At 41.7% G+C, this 17,754-nt stretch overlaps 1 protein-coding gene across 1 annotated transcript in view; it reads right to left on the bottom strand.

The window, feature by feature from the left end:
• Positions 1-5,598: 5,598 nt before the first annotated feature.
• Positions 5,599-17,754, bottom strand: part of GLUD1 (glutamate dehydrogenase 1) — a 38,698-nt gene continuing 26,542 nt past the window's right edge. Inside the window, exons 7-13 of the mRNA XM_006066617.4 lie at positions 15,756-15,893; positions 14,084-14,221; positions 13,752-13,832; positions 13,021-13,144; positions 11,843-11,934; positions 8,176-8,238; positions 5,599-6,971 (exon numbers count right to left, since the gene is read on the bottom strand). Coding sequence (XP_006066679.1) covers positions 6,852-6,971; positions 8,176-8,238; positions 11,843-11,934; positions 13,021-13,144; positions 13,752-13,832; positions 14,084-14,221; positions 15,756-15,893 — 756 coding nt within the window. The 3' untranslated portion in view covers positions 5,599-6,851. The remainder of the gene's footprint in view (positions 6,972-8,175; positions 8,239-11,842; positions 11,935-13,020; positions 13,145-13,751; positions 13,833-14,083; positions 14,222-15,755; positions 15,894-17,754) is intronic.

The raw sequence follows: 17,754 nt of genomic DNA on the forward strand, positions 1-17,754 counted from the left end.
AGCCACCAGGGAAGCCTAATCTCATAGGGAACCTAAGTGCAAATGATCAGCCCATTGGGTTTCTCAGGGTTATTTAATTGGAGAGATTGCAACCTTCCTTCATAGGGAGGATTGTCTACACCCAAAGCCCACTTGGCAGTACTCTGAGCTGAACCAAACTGGCACCCCAATGAAGCAAGAATGCCTTATTAGAAAATGAATGTATCTTGGCAAAACTTTATAAAGGAGAACCAAAGCAAAAAGAGTTTCAAAAAATTCATCAAAACAAATGAAGACCTCTCTGAATTTTTAGAAAGGACTTGTCAGGTTTATAGATATCACACTAATGCAGATCCCAAGGCCCCCCAAAACATTAGAATGGCAAATTTGATGTTTTTGTAGGGGTAGGGGCAAAGTACCTCAGATATTGTGAGAAAGTTGCAAAGATTAGATATTTGGAATGAAGCCTTTTTAATCGGTAGATGTTGCTTTTAAAGTGTTCAACAAGGAACAACAGAAGAAAGAAGACGCAAAACAAAACCACTGTTTTGGTCAGTAAGTCACCACTGGGGCCCTATAGGCGGCTCTATATTAAAACGCAGGAAAAACAATAAAAGAAGAGAGCCTCTCATTGGTAGAAAGAAAGAAACACTGGTTAATGAGAAGGCTTAGGGGCTCCCTTGGACTTGAGGCAGTATGAGGTGGTAAATCACAGTTTAAGCAAATTTTTTTTTTTTTTAATCAGTTTAGAAGGAAAAACTGGGGGCTAAAATGTCCTTTCGGGGCTTTGAAGATTCCCAACATACTGCTGGGAATGTAGGCCATGCACATGTGTGAGGCCATAGTTCAGTAAAGACCTGAGAAGGCCTGAGGTTCAGTTCTCATCTTTAACCCTGAGGATTTGTGCAGGCAGGACGTGAGAACCAAGGCCAACATGTAAATTGCCTGGCTTAGTGTTGAAGGTGAGGCCCAGCATGCACAGAGTCTTGGCAAAGATAGGAGACCTACTGATTCTAGGTCCTTGAAGAAATCTCTGTCTAGTCATTAGCTGACCACTAAGCTAACTGAGGAGAAATTTCAGGGGCTACATGCAACAAAGAAAACTGACTGTTAGAATTAGTTCAGAAAGGTCACTAAACACTCAACAACAGCAGGTCTTGGGGGAGGAGTGTGAAATCTGATTTTCAGAGTTCCCACTTTATATTATTTAACATGTCTAGTTTTCAGCAAAAACAAAACAAAGACATGCAAGGAAAGAAATTATGATCGACTTAAAGTGTGTGTGGGGGATGGAAACTGTGCCTAAAGATGCCCAGAAAATGGACTTACTAGACAAAGACTTCAACTATTTTAAACATGTTTGAAGAGCTAAAAGAAATCAGATCTAAAGAACTAAAGGAAGGTATGAGATCAATATCAACTAGAGAATACAAATAGAAATTATAAAAAAGAAATGAAATTAAATAAAAAATGAGAATTTATTACCAAATTCAAGGCCATGAAGGTTTATCAATATTGGTTTCTTCTTATAGCTTTACAGTTTTCTCTCTTATACTTAGGTCTTTGATCCATTTTGAGTTAATTTTTATACATGGAGTGAGGAAGAAGTCATACTTTGTTCCTTTGCATGTGGATATACAGTTGTCCTAATGCCTTTTGTAGAAGAGTCTATTCTTTTTTCATAGGATGGTGTTATGTGTTGAATTGAGTCCGCATGTGAAAGATATGTCTGAGTCCTAGCCTCCAGTACCTGAGAATGTAACCTTATCTGGAAACAGTCATTGCAGATGTAACTAGTTAAGATGAGGTCATACTGGAGTAAGGTGGACACTTGGTCCAGTATAACTTGTATCCCTATAAGAACGCACACACAGAGGGACGATGGCCATGTGACAACAGAAGCAGATTGGAGTGATACAGCTGCAAGCCAAAGAATGCCCCGACTTGATGGCCACCACTAAAAGCTAGAAAAAGGTAAGAAGTTCTTCCCTTTGGGTTTCAGAGAAAACACGGTCCTGCTGACACCTCAATTTATTGCAGCCCAAACTACAAGACAATAAAGTTCCATGTGTTTTTTTTTTAATGTTTGTTTAGCTATTTATTTTTGGCTGTGTTGGGTCTTAGTTGCTGTGGTATGTGGGATCTTCGTTAAAGGATGTGTGGTCTTTTGTTGTGGCATGCAGGCTCTGCTAGCTGTGCCACGTGGCTCAGTAGTTGTGGCCCAGACTGAACCCCGGCCAAGGATCAAACCCACGTCCCCTGCTTTGGAAGGTGGATTCTTAACCACTGGACCACCGGGGAAGTCCCGAAAGTTCTGTGGTTTTAAGCCATCCAATTTGTGGTACTTTAAGGTAGCCTTGGGAAACTAATACAAATGATGTTGGCACTAATGTTAAAAAAAAATCAGTTAACCACAGAAGTTTCTGGACTCTCAATTCTATTCCATTGGTCTGTAAGGCTTTCACCTCCTTGGTTAAATTTATTTCCTCCCAGACATTTTATTCATCTGGATGCTATTGTAAGTGAAATTGTTTTCTTAATTTCCTTTACAGATTGCTCTTTGCTGAGGCATAGGAAAACTGATTTTTGAGTGTTGGTCTTGTGCCCTGCAACTTTGCTTAGTTTGTTTATTAGTTCCAGTAGAGAGAGAGAGAGAGAGAGAGAGAGTGAGTGTGTGTGTGTGTGTGTGTTCTATGGGATTTTCTGTATATAGAATCATGTCATCTGTAAACAGTTTCTCTTGTTTTCCAATTCAGATGGCTTTTTTTTTTTTTTTTTTTTTTTGCCTAATTGCTCTGGCTGGGACTTCCAGTATGATGTAGAATAACAGGGTGAAAGCAAGAACATTGTTCTTCAGGGAAAGCTTTCTGTTTTTCACCGATGAGTATATTAGCTGTGGGTTTTTCATAACTGTTGTTTATGTTTAGAAATGGTCTTGAATTTTGTCAAGTGCTTTTTCCACAGTGATTGATATTATGTGTCCCCTCTCCCCTTTGTTCAGTTAATGGGGTTTATTACATTGATTTCTTCATGTTTATACAGTGAAAACTTTTATATTTAGAATTAGCCAGTTGGACTCATTTTTGTTTGCAATGTCCAAAGTATTGTAGTCAGGAGCCGGTTAAACATAGGCCTTCATCAGGTCTGGTCAGGGTGTTGACCTTAGCCATGTCAACATCACAGTGCTTTTTCACACGTTTAATCTAGTGCTTGTTGGCCTTGACACCCACAGTGAATACCAGTGTCGTCTGTTTCCTTCGTGGCTGCCTCTGGGGGGGGGAGCTCGATGATGGCATAGCGGTCAGGCTTGTTTCTGTTACGCGTGCTCTTCTAAGGATATTCGGGCTGCCTCCTGAGTCACAGTGTTTGGGGCTGTCAGAATGTGTGTGATGTCCGGATCTCATTTTTTTGTGTGGCTGTGGATGCCTTTGAACACTGCTTTGTTGGCTTTTCAAAGCCTTTACTGTAGCTTTGGCTTTGAGAGGGGCAGCAGCTTCTTTCTCCACCTTTGGTGCCATCTTCATTCATAAAAAAGATTTCAGATTGATTTCTTATGTTGATCCATCCTTGCATTCCTGGGATAAATCCTACATGATCATGATGTAGGTATGATGTATATATTTTTGTGCTCTTGGATATGGTTTCTGAATACTTTCGTGTCTTTGTTACTAAGGGGTATTTTTTTAAATTGAGGAATTGGCTTATAGTGCCGGGTTAGTTTCTGGCAAGCAGCGAAGTGGTTCAGTTACACATATGCCTTTTCATTATGGTTTATTATAGGATAATGAATATAGTTCCATGTTATACAGTAGGGCCTTGATTATCCATCCTATATACTCAATCACATATGCTAATCCAAAACTCCCAGTCCTTCCCTCCCCTACTTCCCTCTCCCTTGGAAACCACAAATCTGTTCTCTGAGTCTTCCTGTTTGGTAGGTATGTACATTTGTCATATTTTAGATTCCACATATAAGTGATATGGTATTTGTCTTCTCCTGATTTACTTCACATATTATGGTAGTTTCAAGGCTCATCCATGTTGCTACAAATGGCATTATTTCATTCTTCCGTGTGGCTGAGTAATGTTCCAGTATATGCATCACGGCTTCTTTATCCATTCATGTCAGTGGCCATTGCGGTTGTCTCCACGTCCTGGCTATTCTGTTATGCTGCTATGAACGTAGGGATCCATGTATCATTTGGAACTAGAGATTTGTCTGGATACATGCCCTAGACACAGATTTCTGGACCGTATGGTACCTCGTTTTAAGTAACTTCCACACTGTTTTCTATAATGCCTACACCAATTTATAATCCCACTAACAGTGTAAGATGGTTTCCTTTTCTCAACATACTCTCCAACATTTATTATTTGTAGACTTTTAAATGATGGCAGTTCTGACTTATATTACAGGATACTGAATATTGTTTATATATATAATATCTCCCATATACTGTTTGGTTGCCACGCTGTGTCTGACTTTTTTGCACCCCATGGACTGTAGCCCACCAGGTTTCTCTGTCCATGGGATTTTCCTGGTGATAATACTAGAGTGGGTTTTCATTTCCTTCTGCAGGGGATCTTCCTGACCCAGGGACTGAACCTGTGTCTCCTGCATGGCAGCTGATTTTCACTGCATGGCACTGGACCACCTGAGAAGCGCAGGTGCGCAGGTACACACACACACACACACACACACACACACACACACACACACACACGTGGGATATCGGTGTGTAATCTTCTCGTCTTTGCCTGGCTTTGGTATAAGGATAATACTAACCTCATAGGTGTCAGGGCTTCCCTGGTGGCTCAGCGGTAAACAATCTGCCTGCAATGCTGGAGGCACAGCATGACTATATAAACACTCCCAAAACGTCAGCCAAAGACCACACTAGGATTCATCATCCCACTTTCACATGACCTGAACTCTACTCACCCACTCGGCATTGTTCCAAATATTATGGAGCTTGTTTTCACATCTCTCCCTGCCGCCCCCACCCCTATTTTAATGTTCCATTTGGAATGCAAACAGACATCACTGTGCTTGGGAAGGACTTGCCATGACCACAGTGCCATGGGCTTCTCTACTCCTTGACCAGACGCTCAGAACCATGGAGAGACAGACTCAGTACAAAACAGACACAAAGTTCAGCTGAAAGTTATGTTTCAGATTTGCCAGCTATATAAGCTGGTGGAATCAGGTCTAGAATCCAGTTGTTGATTATGGATACTATGATTACTATGAATCATATGAATACTATGATTATTAGCATTCTGTCTTGTTATATCCTGTGACTAAATTATTAACAACAAAACCATAATCAACAAAACCTCCCTTTGTTAAAAAGTACTTATATATAAAAAAAGGTATATAAATCATGTTGGTACATCAGTTTTAAGCAGTAGAACCTCTTCCCTGAGAACAGCCATTGACATTGTTTCATAGACTAAAACACAAAAGAATCCAAGGATCAACTCTGGGCTGCTCAATATAAGCCAAAGATACGTTATGTATGTATTTGTTTCAAAAATTCAGAAACCCAATTATAGTTTTATCATCTACTGAAAGAGGCAAACATATCAAATACAAAAACACAGAAAAGAAACATAAGCTTTGGAAAAGGTAGTCTTTTTAATAACTGTTTTATCACCAGGTTAAGTCATGCAGTTACAAAGTAGTTAGAAATTTCTAAAAGGATATTATTGTTTAAAAAAAAAAAAAAAGAAAAGCTCATTCTTACATAAATACTCTCTAGTACTTCATTGGGGCACTGCTAGGCCCTGGCCAAACAACTCCCAACAAAACACACCCCAGGTTGCTTCCAGCCCACTGGGGACGAAGCCGTGTGCAAAGATGAGGCCTCTAAACGAGGACACAAAGTCAGGGCGAGTTGGGGCAATTGACAATGCTCAGCGCTGCCAGCCAGACTCCGAAGAGGGAGCCCAAGCAGTTTTTTCTGGGACACTCTACTTGAATTATCGTTCAATTAGTCAATGCAACAGATCTTCAAAAGAGAACAATTAATTAACATGATAAGGAGGTTACTACATTCTTTGGACTATATATCATAATTGTGGTTAGTAAATTCCGACAGCCTTAACAAAAATAGCCTCCATCATTTGCAGGTATGAAGATAACTTAATTCTCTACTGGGCTTTTTATTTTTGCTGGATGACAGTATGCAATTGACAAGCTATAAATGATACTGTTTTATGTTATAAAAATACTAGCTTTTTTCATTTATTATGTTTATAGGCATTCACTGCTTGAGTCAAGGTTAGGCTTGTTAAATGATTAAAGGCAATTTTCTTACAGCAGCATGTACTTTTTCTAAAATAAAATACATAAAGAGAAACAGTTTTTTGTTTTTGTTTGTAACCTGTAAAATCGAGTTATTTTGCTGATGTAAAATACCAATAATTCACTTGAGAACCATGCTACCTCCTGAAAATGCCACGTACCTGCTCCTTACGTGTGTCAAAGCTCCTGACAGACGTGTTCAGAGCCGAAGCGGCAAGTGACCGACTGGTCTTGGCTGGCAGGTGCCTTCCTAGGGCCACAGCCGACTGTGCCGAGGAGCAGCCATGGAGAAAGGCAGCACAGGCAGGTGGGAGAAACTACTTAAAGGCAGAATGCCCAAACGACTCTCTGGAATAGCTAATTTCTACGATCACCTATTAGCTTATATATGATCCCCTAACCTTAATTTTTTTTCTTAAGGGGCTGATTTGGATTGACTTGTTGCGAATGGTGTCCATTATCTGTTAAGTCATGAGAGAGAGATTTCTGTGGTTACATGTAAACTCGTGATAGGTCTGCAGATGAAGAGGTGAAAGGGCAGTGAGGAAGTCAGCCACAGCCTGGTCTATGTGAAGGTCACGCCAGCCTCATTGTACACCTTGAAGACCTTCTCGATGGCGTTGACGTAGGCGGCCGTTCTCAGGTCCAGTCCCAGGTTATACTTCATGGCTGTGCGCATGATTTGCTGAGATGAAGGAGAAAGCGCAGTGATTATCAGCCCGACTCAAGCAGCCAATCGATGAACACACAAGGTGCGTATGAGCCTGGTACGTTACCCGGGTACCACTTTAGGACCGGATTTGTACAGCCAAAGAGAAACTACTTAGGCAGAAGAACAACTTCTAGTTGGGAACGATTAATTCTGTGGAATTAACACAAACTATTGTTTAGGCAACAAGAAGGTGCTACTCTACTCTTCAGAATTTAAGATGCGAGCTATCTCTAGGCCCCTTAGACATCTAGTAATCTGAAGTAAGTATGATATACACTAATAATTTAAACGAACTAAGGATGGGGTGATGGAGATGTTCTGGGGTTAGTGGTGGCGGCTACATTGCTTTGTGAGCATACTGAAAGGCTGTTTTGTCATGTATTTTAAAAGGTGAATTTACGGTATGCTGCTGCTGCTGCTAAGTCACTTCAGTCGTGTCTGACTCTGTGTGACCTCATAGACGGCAGCCCACCAGGCTCCCCTGTCCCTGGGATTCTCCAGGCAAGAACACTGGAGTGGGTTGCCATTTCCTTCTCCAATGCATGAAAGTGAAAAGTGAAAGCGAAGTCGCTCAGTCGTGCCTGACTCCCAGAGACCCCATGGACTGCAGCCTACCAGGCTCCTCTGTCCATGGGATTTTCCAGGCAAGAGTACTGGAGTGGGGTGCCATTGCCTTCTCCTACGGTATGCTAGTTATCTAAAAAAATTAACAGCAAACACCATGATTAATATCTGCCCTGCTATTTCAACTTAATGCCAAGTGGATAGAAGCTGAACTTGAGAAGAAATTAAGAAAACTGGACTTAAACTGTGCTTCAAAGGCTTTGAAATAATGATCAAGTTGTCAAGAAAACTTTCACATATACCAAATTCTATGCAGTAAGGTAGCTTCCTATAGCTATAACAGAGTAATGTGCACTAAGCTGCAATCCAGTTTGGCTGACTAAGCTAAACATCACTCCTCCTAACTTGGCATTAATTATTTCAAAGTCTGGAAAACATATTGAGGACCCTAGAAACAACGCTCATCATTTAAGAATGAAAAAGCACATGTTCTGGAACATTTAAACAGACTGATATTTTCTGTCACTGCATACACAATCGGGCAGCTGAGGTGACACGGCTAAGCTGCACTTCATGTAACCAGCAGAAACACAAACAGCATCTGTACACGTACCCTGGCAGAGCGCTCCATGGTGTAAGCTAAACCAGAGTGCACGATGTCTTTCTCAGAGGCACCCTGTTCGGAAAAAGAATAGTTTAACCAAAACCATACAAAGACATGCTTCACCTGTCAGAGAACAAAGGATTCTTAAGTCAATATACAGTGAGATAGAATTGTTTTCTTTCAGGCAAGATATACTTCTGAACTTTATCCAATTAATATGTGTTCAGTCAGGAAGGTACATTTGTATAACATTTGTATCAATTAAGAAACATGGGTTAAACCTTATTCCGAACTTGTTCTACCAAATTAGCAAACACTTGCTTTACAAGTGGAATACTGCTATGCCTTTCACTCATTCACTCACATATTGCGTATATACTATGTGCTAGGAACTCTTCTAGGTACTGAGAACACAGCAGAAAACAAAACAATGAAAATTCTCTCTTCTCATAGTTTAGATTCTAGTAGGGGAAACAGCATACACACTTAAAAACCATGCCGCTAAGATCACCAAAATTTTGAATTCAGACTGAGAATGGCTCAGGGCCTGAGGGATTCCACTGTTAACAGGGCAGAGTGATGACAGGGATCAGCAGAAGGGCTGGCGGGTGAGGCAGGGAGAAATCCACGAGGATGCGGCACCCTGGGAGCTAAGACGTGTTTCCACGGGGAGTGACCACCTGTGACCAGCGGAGTATTATGAGAACTGGAAAACGACAACATGGCAAATGACACTCTGGCAATGCTGCCTAACTGGTTACCTGGACAAGAACAGTTCTGGCGGCGTGCTGGGCAGAACAGGAGGTATGGATATAGAGGAACTGAGAACAGAGTATATGCACCTTTTACGGAGGTATGCTGTATTAGCAGCGGTCCCCTACTTTTTTGGCACCGGGGACGGGTTTTGGGGAAGACAATCTTCCCATGGACTGGGGAGGAAGGACGGTTTTGGGGTGACTCAAGCACGTTTATTGTGCACTTTATTTCTATTATTATCACACTGTGATATATAATGAAGTACACAGCTCACCATCATTCCCCACTCGCTGACAGGGTTCTGATATGAGCTGCAAGCAACTGGTTTATTACGGTCTCTGTGCAGGCAGATCTGTTGATGATCTGTGTCTGCAGCTGCTCCATAGTGCCAGCATCACTGCTCCTGCTCCACCTCGGATCATCAGGCACTAAATGCTTGTGAGCATGTGCCAGTCCCAGTAGGGTTTGTGCTCCTATGAGAATATCATGCCATCGCTGATCTGAGAGGAGGCGGAGCTCAGGTGGTACTGCCGGCAATGGGGAGTGGCTATAACTACAGACGAAGCTTCACGTATTTGCCTGCTGCTCACCTCCCGCTGTGCAGCTGGTTCCTAATAGGCCACAGATGGTACCCAGGGGCTGCAGGCCCTTGCTATACAGGAAATAAAAATGACAAGACCTGGAAGGGCAAGTGTGATCGAAAGATTTATATTTTCTTAAGACAGCATTTATTACATTGATAGGAATGACTGACGAGGGAAAACTGATGATGCAAAAGAGGCAAAGGTTTGCTGGAAATTGAAAACCTTTGAGAAATTGAAAACAGGTCATCCAATTGCCCAGAGCAAGATGCAGGCTGAGATGGAAGCACAAAGAGTTGCTCTAGAACAATAATAGGGTACAGATACCAGAAGCTGCAAGTTCCCTGATGCTTCGCTTTTCTGGGAACAGATACCAGGGCATGAACTGGAGTGCAGGGAAAAAAGGAGAAAATATGATATCATCACCAGGAAAATGAGAAGATGAGTGGAACAGGGGAAAGTAACTTAACTGCTGGGGAACTGAGAGCCTACTTGAAGTTAGAGTTTGAAGAGTCAGTGGGGCCTCCTGCTACAGGGAAGAGATGGAGGAGGCAGAGCACGGAATTTCATCAGGTCCTGGTGTTAACAAGAGGGTGTGATGGAGCAAAACAAGACCAGGGAGTGACTGTAATGATGGTGAAGGGAATTTAAGTGGAGAAGGCGATGGCGCCCACTCCTGTGCTCCTGCCTGGAAAATCCCATGGACGGACGAGCCTGATGGGCTGCAGTCCGTGGGGTCGCTCGAGTCGGACACGACTGAGCGACTTCACTTTCACTTTTCACTTTCATGCATTGGAGAAGGAATGGCAACCCACTCCAGTGTTCTTGCCTGGAGAATCCCAGGGACTGGGGAGCCTGGTGGGCTGCTGTCTATGGGGTCGCACAGAGTTGGACACGACTGAAGTGACTTAGCAGCAGCAGCAGCAGGGGTAATGAGGGACAGTGAAAATATGATCAGGTCAATGATACAGGTCCTGGCAGGGCCAGATCATGGCTGGGGAGGGGGAGACTAGAGGAAAGGAGCTGGGGGCAAAAACTTGTTTTTCAGCTAAAACTTACTACAAAACTCCTGTAATAAATAAGTCAGTAAGAGATGAGAAACAGCCTTAAAATCAAAAATTGGAAGCACTGAAAGCATTTGAAAGTCGCAAGCACTGGCTGCTATGTGCAGGTCACGTGCTGGAACATGGGCGACCACGGGGACGAGCCAGAAGCCCACCTTAGGGCTGCTGCAGCGGCGGGGCCTGGGACGCACGTAACTTCCCTGCGATGCAAGGACAGATGAAAGGCTGGCACACAGAGGGAACTTTCAGGGGACAGAGATGTGATGATCCTCAAGCAGGGAGTAGGTCTGGGTATTCCAAAAGGAGGGACCAAAACCAAGGGATACACAGTTGTGGAAAAGAGGAAGGTTCTTTGAAGAGAACAGTTAGTATCCAGAGTGGAAAGAACATATTTTCTTGTTCAAAACAAAGCCCTTAACGTTTCCCCATGTTGTAACAGTCTTAAATTATTTTCTATGATGGACTATTTCATAAGATATATAACTTAGCCATTTTATGGTCCTCCCACCCCCCACCAGAACGTTAAACCTAATTTTGAAAATGACTACACACAGTTCAGTGACATTATGCACAGGATCATTGCTCTCCTTTAGAACTGTTTTTGTAGGATTAATCCCCAGGAGGGATGTTGTTATAGTGTCGAAGAGCAGCAACACTTTAATACATTTTTACACTGTCAGCAGAATAAAGGTACAACTGCTTCACCACAGACATGGTGAGTATAAGATCCATTGTTTAAGCTAGTTTAGTACGTTAAAGGATCCTTATTTTAATTTGTATTTCTTTAACAATGATGTTAAACATTTCTTCTAAGCCTATTTCCTGTGATTTTTTTCATGATGTCTGCCATTTACTGGTAAAGAGATTCTCTTTATGATGTGTATTAATATATTCTATTGAAAGCTAATTAACATAAAATATCTTTTCTCATCTGTTTTCTTAATGTGTCCATATTGCAATTTCAATCTTTATATAAGTCAATCTAATGTTTACTTTTCAGTTCTATTTCTCTAAAGCTTGAGAGTCAACATACACAATAATTCTTCACAATTGTGTTAGAATCACTTGTTGAGTCATCTATATTGTAGAAGTATCAAAAGCTGTAGAACCATGAATTATTTCCCACCAAGATACTCCATTTTTAGAACATAATAAAAAGGGAAGCCATATAGTGGTCATGTTGATCACCACCCCTTAAGCCCATTTAATCTACCTGGCCTAATCTGAAGAAGAGAGCCGGCCATGCATGGAAAACGCTGTCATGAGCACACTCACCGATATCCTGTCTTGGAACTCTGCTGTGGGTACAATGGGAATAGTTCCACCATGTTTTCCAAATTTCCTTTCCAAACTCTCTTGAACAGACACTATAAAAAGCCGAGAAATGAAGATAAAATGCTAGTAGGAAAAAACAAATGAAATACAACCAAAAGTAGCCCAAACTATATTCACAATCCTAAACTGAATAGTTTTAGAAACCTTCAACGCTAATGACATAAAAGGGTTACTCATCTAAAACTGAGCTAAAAGGATAAAGCACTTTGCCAAATTCCTATGTAAGTGTGAATTTAGGTCACCGATCTGTTTCCATAACACCCATTACCAGGGTTTTTCCTTGGCTCTTTGAAAAAGAAAAAGGAATGGAAATTGATGGAAAACTTCACCCAGTTTCTCAGTGGGCTCAGTAAAGCTCAGCTGGAGGTCTTGGTCTTATTTTAGCTTGAGTAAAATACTAGTGTTAACTCTGAAGCCTACTCTAGTCAAAGAAGAACAGCATTCTTATCAGAAGATGCAAAAAATTCTTGATACTAGATAGGTCTTTACCAAGAGCAACCTGAGAAAGCAATGGATGAGTATCAACAGGGTTTAAAATGATACTCTTTATATACTAACTTGCAGATTATGTTCTGGGAACACTTGCAGAATAAACACTGGAATATAAATACATTCTAGAGAGTTCATATATTGAATACCTCTAAAGAAATTGTATATTTTTGGTCTAAGACTCATGAGACAGAATGCTTTCCTACTCTGAGATTAAGTAAGAAGTGGGGAGGGAGGTTCCAGAGGGAGGGGCCTCACATACACCCACGGCTGATTCGTGCTGATGTGTGGCAGAGGTCAACACAATGTTGTAAAGCAATTATCCTCCAGTTAAAAAAAAATTTCAAGACTAAAAGAAAAAACATCTAATTATGTAACTATTACTCACTTAATACCACTGTATCATTATTGGTTAACAGAAAAATAACAGAATTCTATATCACGAAAACCACCATTTAATAGAAAAACCTGTAATTACTTTTTAAAACTCAGATGCATATCAGAATTATCTTGGAATTTTTTTGGGGGAAAAAAAAAGGAAATTAGTCCTTTTATTAAACACAAGCTTTCCCCAACCTTTCAGGTGGTCCAAAAGATTACTCTTAGAGAATACAATAATCAGAACTCACTAAGCAAGTGGTAGTTAGAATCCCGTTCATATTTGAAGGTCAAACGACCATAGCTGACATGATTTAGATTCTTCAGCCACTCAAAGTAAGACACTGTCACTCCTCCAGCATTCAAGTAGAGATCCTATACACAAAAAAATGAGATGGTGGTTGTAATAAAGCTTACAGTGAACATAAGAGCTCAATGCGAAAGCAGGTTACATTTCTAACTTCCCATATATATCTTAGAGGCAGAAATTTTATACTTAAGAAATTCAGTTTAGCTGAAATGTTTAAAGTGCTTGCAGCAAAAGGAGCTCTTCAAAATGCATCACAAGTCAACACTAACTTCTAATGACCTTTTGCTACAGACCCCATGCTTAACCACTGAAAAACTTAAGCACATGTTACTCATATTAGCTTTCTGAGTAAAAGGAGCGAGGAACATTTGCAAGTTACAGTAGTATTTCTAGCACATTTCACATTTATATAACTGGATTTAAGAAGTCTAAATACATACTCAAGAAAGAGCCTGAAGTTGAAAGAAAATGTTCAGGTCCAAGTGAACTGTCTTTTTTTTTTTTGGACAGCTTATTATATTAACCACATTTCCCCTTTATTTTCTTAAAAGCAAAATAATCATGAAAAATTCACTAAGGCTTGGGAAACTAACAATCCTCTCCCCACAATTCCTTGCAAAAAACAATTATGACTCTGAGTACATATAAAATTGGCAAACATAGTTTACTTACTGGAATAACCATGATGTTCCTCTCTAGGAAAATCTTATCAGCTTCTGGAGTTGTCGGTCCATTGGCACCTTCAGCAATGATCTGCAACAAAGTTAGAAACATAGAGAAATGCTGATAACACTGTGAAATCCCCTCCAGCTTAGCCTCAGAGATATGTGTGCATGGGAGAGGGCTGGGAGAGGCAAGAAATTCCCCTTTAAACTGCATGCTGGGGAACTATATGTGAATTATATCCCAGTAAAGCTTTTTTTTTTTTTTTAAAGAAGAAACCTATTAGAGCTTTTCTATGACCTTCAATCATATTAGTAAGGTGGAACCCATCATCATGTCACCTTGGCTTTGACTCTTGGTGCGTTGGACTTGGTCAGCTGCTTCTCGCTGGCAGCAGGGATCAGTATGTCACAGTCAACCTCCAAGATGCTCCCTTCATAGATCTTTGCTTTGGGGAAGCCCAGGATTGTTCCATGTTGCTATTATTGATTAAAAATCAGAATTAATGGTTGCAACAGAGTTTAAATGTTTATGTTCAGTGCCCATGATATGAAGTCTCATAAGCAAACAAAGTGAAAAGACAGCACACAGAAGGGAGAGAATATTTGCAAATGAAGAGACCAACAGGGATTAATCTCCAAAACATACTCATGCAGCTCATTAAAAAACAAACGAATGAATGGAAGACCTAAATAGATATTTCTCCAAAGACATACAGATGGCCAAGAGGCACATGAAAAGATGCTCAGCATCACTAATTATTAGAAAAACGCAAATCAAAACTACAACGAAAAAAAACAAAACTACAACGAAGGGCTTCCCTGGTGGTTCAGTGGTTAAGAATCCACCTTGCAGTGCAGGGGACACCAGTTTGATCCCTGATCCGGGAACAATCCACATGCCTTGGGGCAACTAAGTCTGTGCGCTTCAACTACTGGGCCTGCGCCCCAGAGCCCAAGAGCGGCAGCTACTGAAGCTCTCGTGCCCTACAGCCTGTGCCCTGCAGTGAGAAGTCCCGCATGGCAAGTAGAGAGTAGCCTCCTCTCACTGCAACTGAAGCACAGCAATGAAAATACAGCACAGCCAATGAATAAAGAAAATACTAAAAACAAAACAACTGTACAATGAGCTACCACCTTACAGGGTCAGAATGGCCATCAGCAAGAAATCTACAAACAATAAATGCTGGACAGGTTGTGGAGAAAAGGGAACCCACCTACACCGTTGGTGGGAATGTAAATTGGCATAGCCAATATGAAGCATAGTATGGAGGTGCCTACAAATAGAGCCACAGTATGATTCAGCCATCCCACTCCTGGGCATGTATCTGGAGAAAACTATAATTCAAAAAAGATAGATGTAAGTAGCCAGGGCACAGAAGCAACATAAATGTCCCCTGGCAGAGGAATGGATGGAGAAGAGATGGTGCACATATACAATGGGATATTACTCAGCCATAAAAAAGCAGGAAACAACGCCATTGGCAGTGACACGAATGGACCTAGAGACTGTCCTACTGAGTGAAGAAAGGCAGAGAAAGACAAATACATGATATTGCTTATATGTGCAACCTAAAAAAGGGGTGTAAATGAACCTATCTACAAAACAGATAAGTTTTGTAGATAACCTACAAAAATAGGTTATCTACAAAATAGAGATAGAGTCATAGATGTAGAAAATAAACTTATGGTTACCAAGGGGGAAAGAGGGGGAGGGGTAAATTGGGAGATTGGGACTGACAGACTACTACATACAAAAACAGATAACCAGTAAGAACCTACTGTATGGCACAGGGAACTCTACTCAGTACTCTGTAAATGACCTACGGGGGACAGAACCCCAAAAGTGGATATATGTATAGCTGGCTCACTTCACTGTACAGCAGAAGCTAGGCAACATTGTAACCTCAATAAAAATTAATCTAAAAAAGCAATGGAAACAGATTTCAATAATGCTTATTTCAACTTTATAACATCCAGGTGGTCAAACTCCTCAGATATTAGAACAACATACCAATTTGAAGTCTTCCAGTTCCTTTGGGTCAATACCATCTGGATTCCATATGCTGCCATCAGACTCACCAACAGCAACACATTTAGCACCAAAACGATGTAAGTATCTCATCGAGTGCAGGCCCACATTACCAAATCCCTGTGAAGAACAGTTGGACATGAAACAAAAACCAAAGTCCCAGCACAGATGGTTAAGTCTTATTCTGACCAATACACATGCTATTAGTTTAGAAGTAATTCTCAAAATTCTTTTGACAAAAGAAACCATGTCTCTCTTCAATACTAAATTTCTGTTTTGGAATTCAGAACTCAACCCTTTGTAATTTGTGCTAGTGAGTCCTGAAGACGTTCAGTTACGAGCAGCTTGCTGACGTATAAAGAAATGGCAACTACGTAGGACTTCAGTCCCTGATGGCCAGATGTCCTATGGTTATGACAAGATAAGTCACTAACTGGGAGGAATATGAGTCTTATTTTAAAGTAGAGTTCAACTTAATTTCAATTCTTCTAAGCAAACTAATCAAACATCGAGCAAAAGCTGAAATCTGGATCACTGTGTATACACATAATAGTTTAAGAGGATGTATTACTCTGCAAATGTCCACCTTAAACCTTAAGAGATCCAAAGGATCAAATTTTAAAAACTGCAAATCTAGAGGCTCCAACTGAGAGTGTAAGGATGTGGAACTTGCCTCTTCCCAGAAATACATCAAAAAATATATCTGCGAATGGAACAGTTTTCACAGAATACCTACTAATCACTAGACCTCAAACGCCTGAAAGGACAAGAGAGATGTTAGTTTAGATCTTTCCATTAATAGATCTTTAAAGATCTATTAATCAGGTAGGATGAAAGAAAAAAAAAAAAAAGGGAAGTGGAATGGGACCCGTGTCCCTGGAGTGTAAGTGTAAAAGTGTTAATCACTCAGCTGTGTCCAACTCTTTGAGACCCCATGGACTGGGGCCTGTCAGCCTCCTCTGTCCATGGAATTCTCCAGGCAAGAATACTGGAGTAGGTAGCCATTCCCTTCTCCAGGGAGTCCTTCCTGACCCAGGGATTGAAGCCTGGTCTCTTGCACTACAGGAGGATTCTTTACTGTCTGAGCCACCAGGGAAGCCCTGGAAGGCAGCTACAAAAGGAGAGAGGTTCCTGTATCCTGGGAAGCGCCTCACAGGTGGGCGAGATCAGGAAAGGGTTCAGAGGCTCAGAAGAGAGCAACAGCTGTTCTGTGGCAGGCAGATCAGAGAGGAGACCTGCACAGACTGCCCATGCCACCACCCTGCGCACCCCAGCCTGAAATACACATCTGCTGGTGGAGGTGGGGGGTGAGCGCTGAAACTCGGAGCTTAGAGGACAGACCTAGGAGGAGGGCTGCTGTTGGCTGCATGGAGACAGCCTGAGTGTGGCATGGCTGCAACAGAGTGTGTACGAAGAAGCGTGGACCTGCCAGAGACACAGCAGTGTAAGGATGTGCCACTGTTAAATGGCACTTGAAGCGAGGGGCAGGGTTGCCACGCATCCTCTTTCTCTGCAGGCACTGGGAACACACACCCCTGCTGCCCCGTTGCTGGGCTCTTGGAGCTGGCACTAGCAGATTTCCCATGCACAGAGCGGGGCTGCAATCAGAGCTGAGCCCTTGGGCCGTGCATAGCAAAAGGCTGGCCTCGCTGAATATCCAGCGCAGGCTATGTCACAACACCAGTCACACTTCCTATCAAGGGCTGACGGCTAGCATACACCGAGGAAAGAGGCGGCAGGCACCCACGCTAAAAATGGCCCTCGCATGAAACAACACTAAAGCCATGCAGGCTACACAGGGATGCGCCCACATGAAAAACAGCCCTCCAAGACCACAGTGGATAATTGTTTCTACTCACAGACATAGAGGACAGACTTGTAGTTGCCAAAGGGGTGGGGGCGAAGGAGGAATGGATTGGGAGTCTGGGACTAGCAGATGTGAATATGAGATGGGTAAAAAGCAAGGTGCTACTGCATAGCG

Source organism: Bubalus bubalis, chromosome 4 (genome assembly GCF_019923935.1).
Source record: "Bubalus bubalis isolate 160015118507 breed Murrah chromosome 4, NDDB_SH_1, whole genome shotgun sequence".
In the NCBI taxonomy this organism is placed as follows: Eukaryota; Metazoa; Chordata; class Mammalia; order Artiodactyla; family Bovidae; genus Bubalus; species Bubalus bubalis.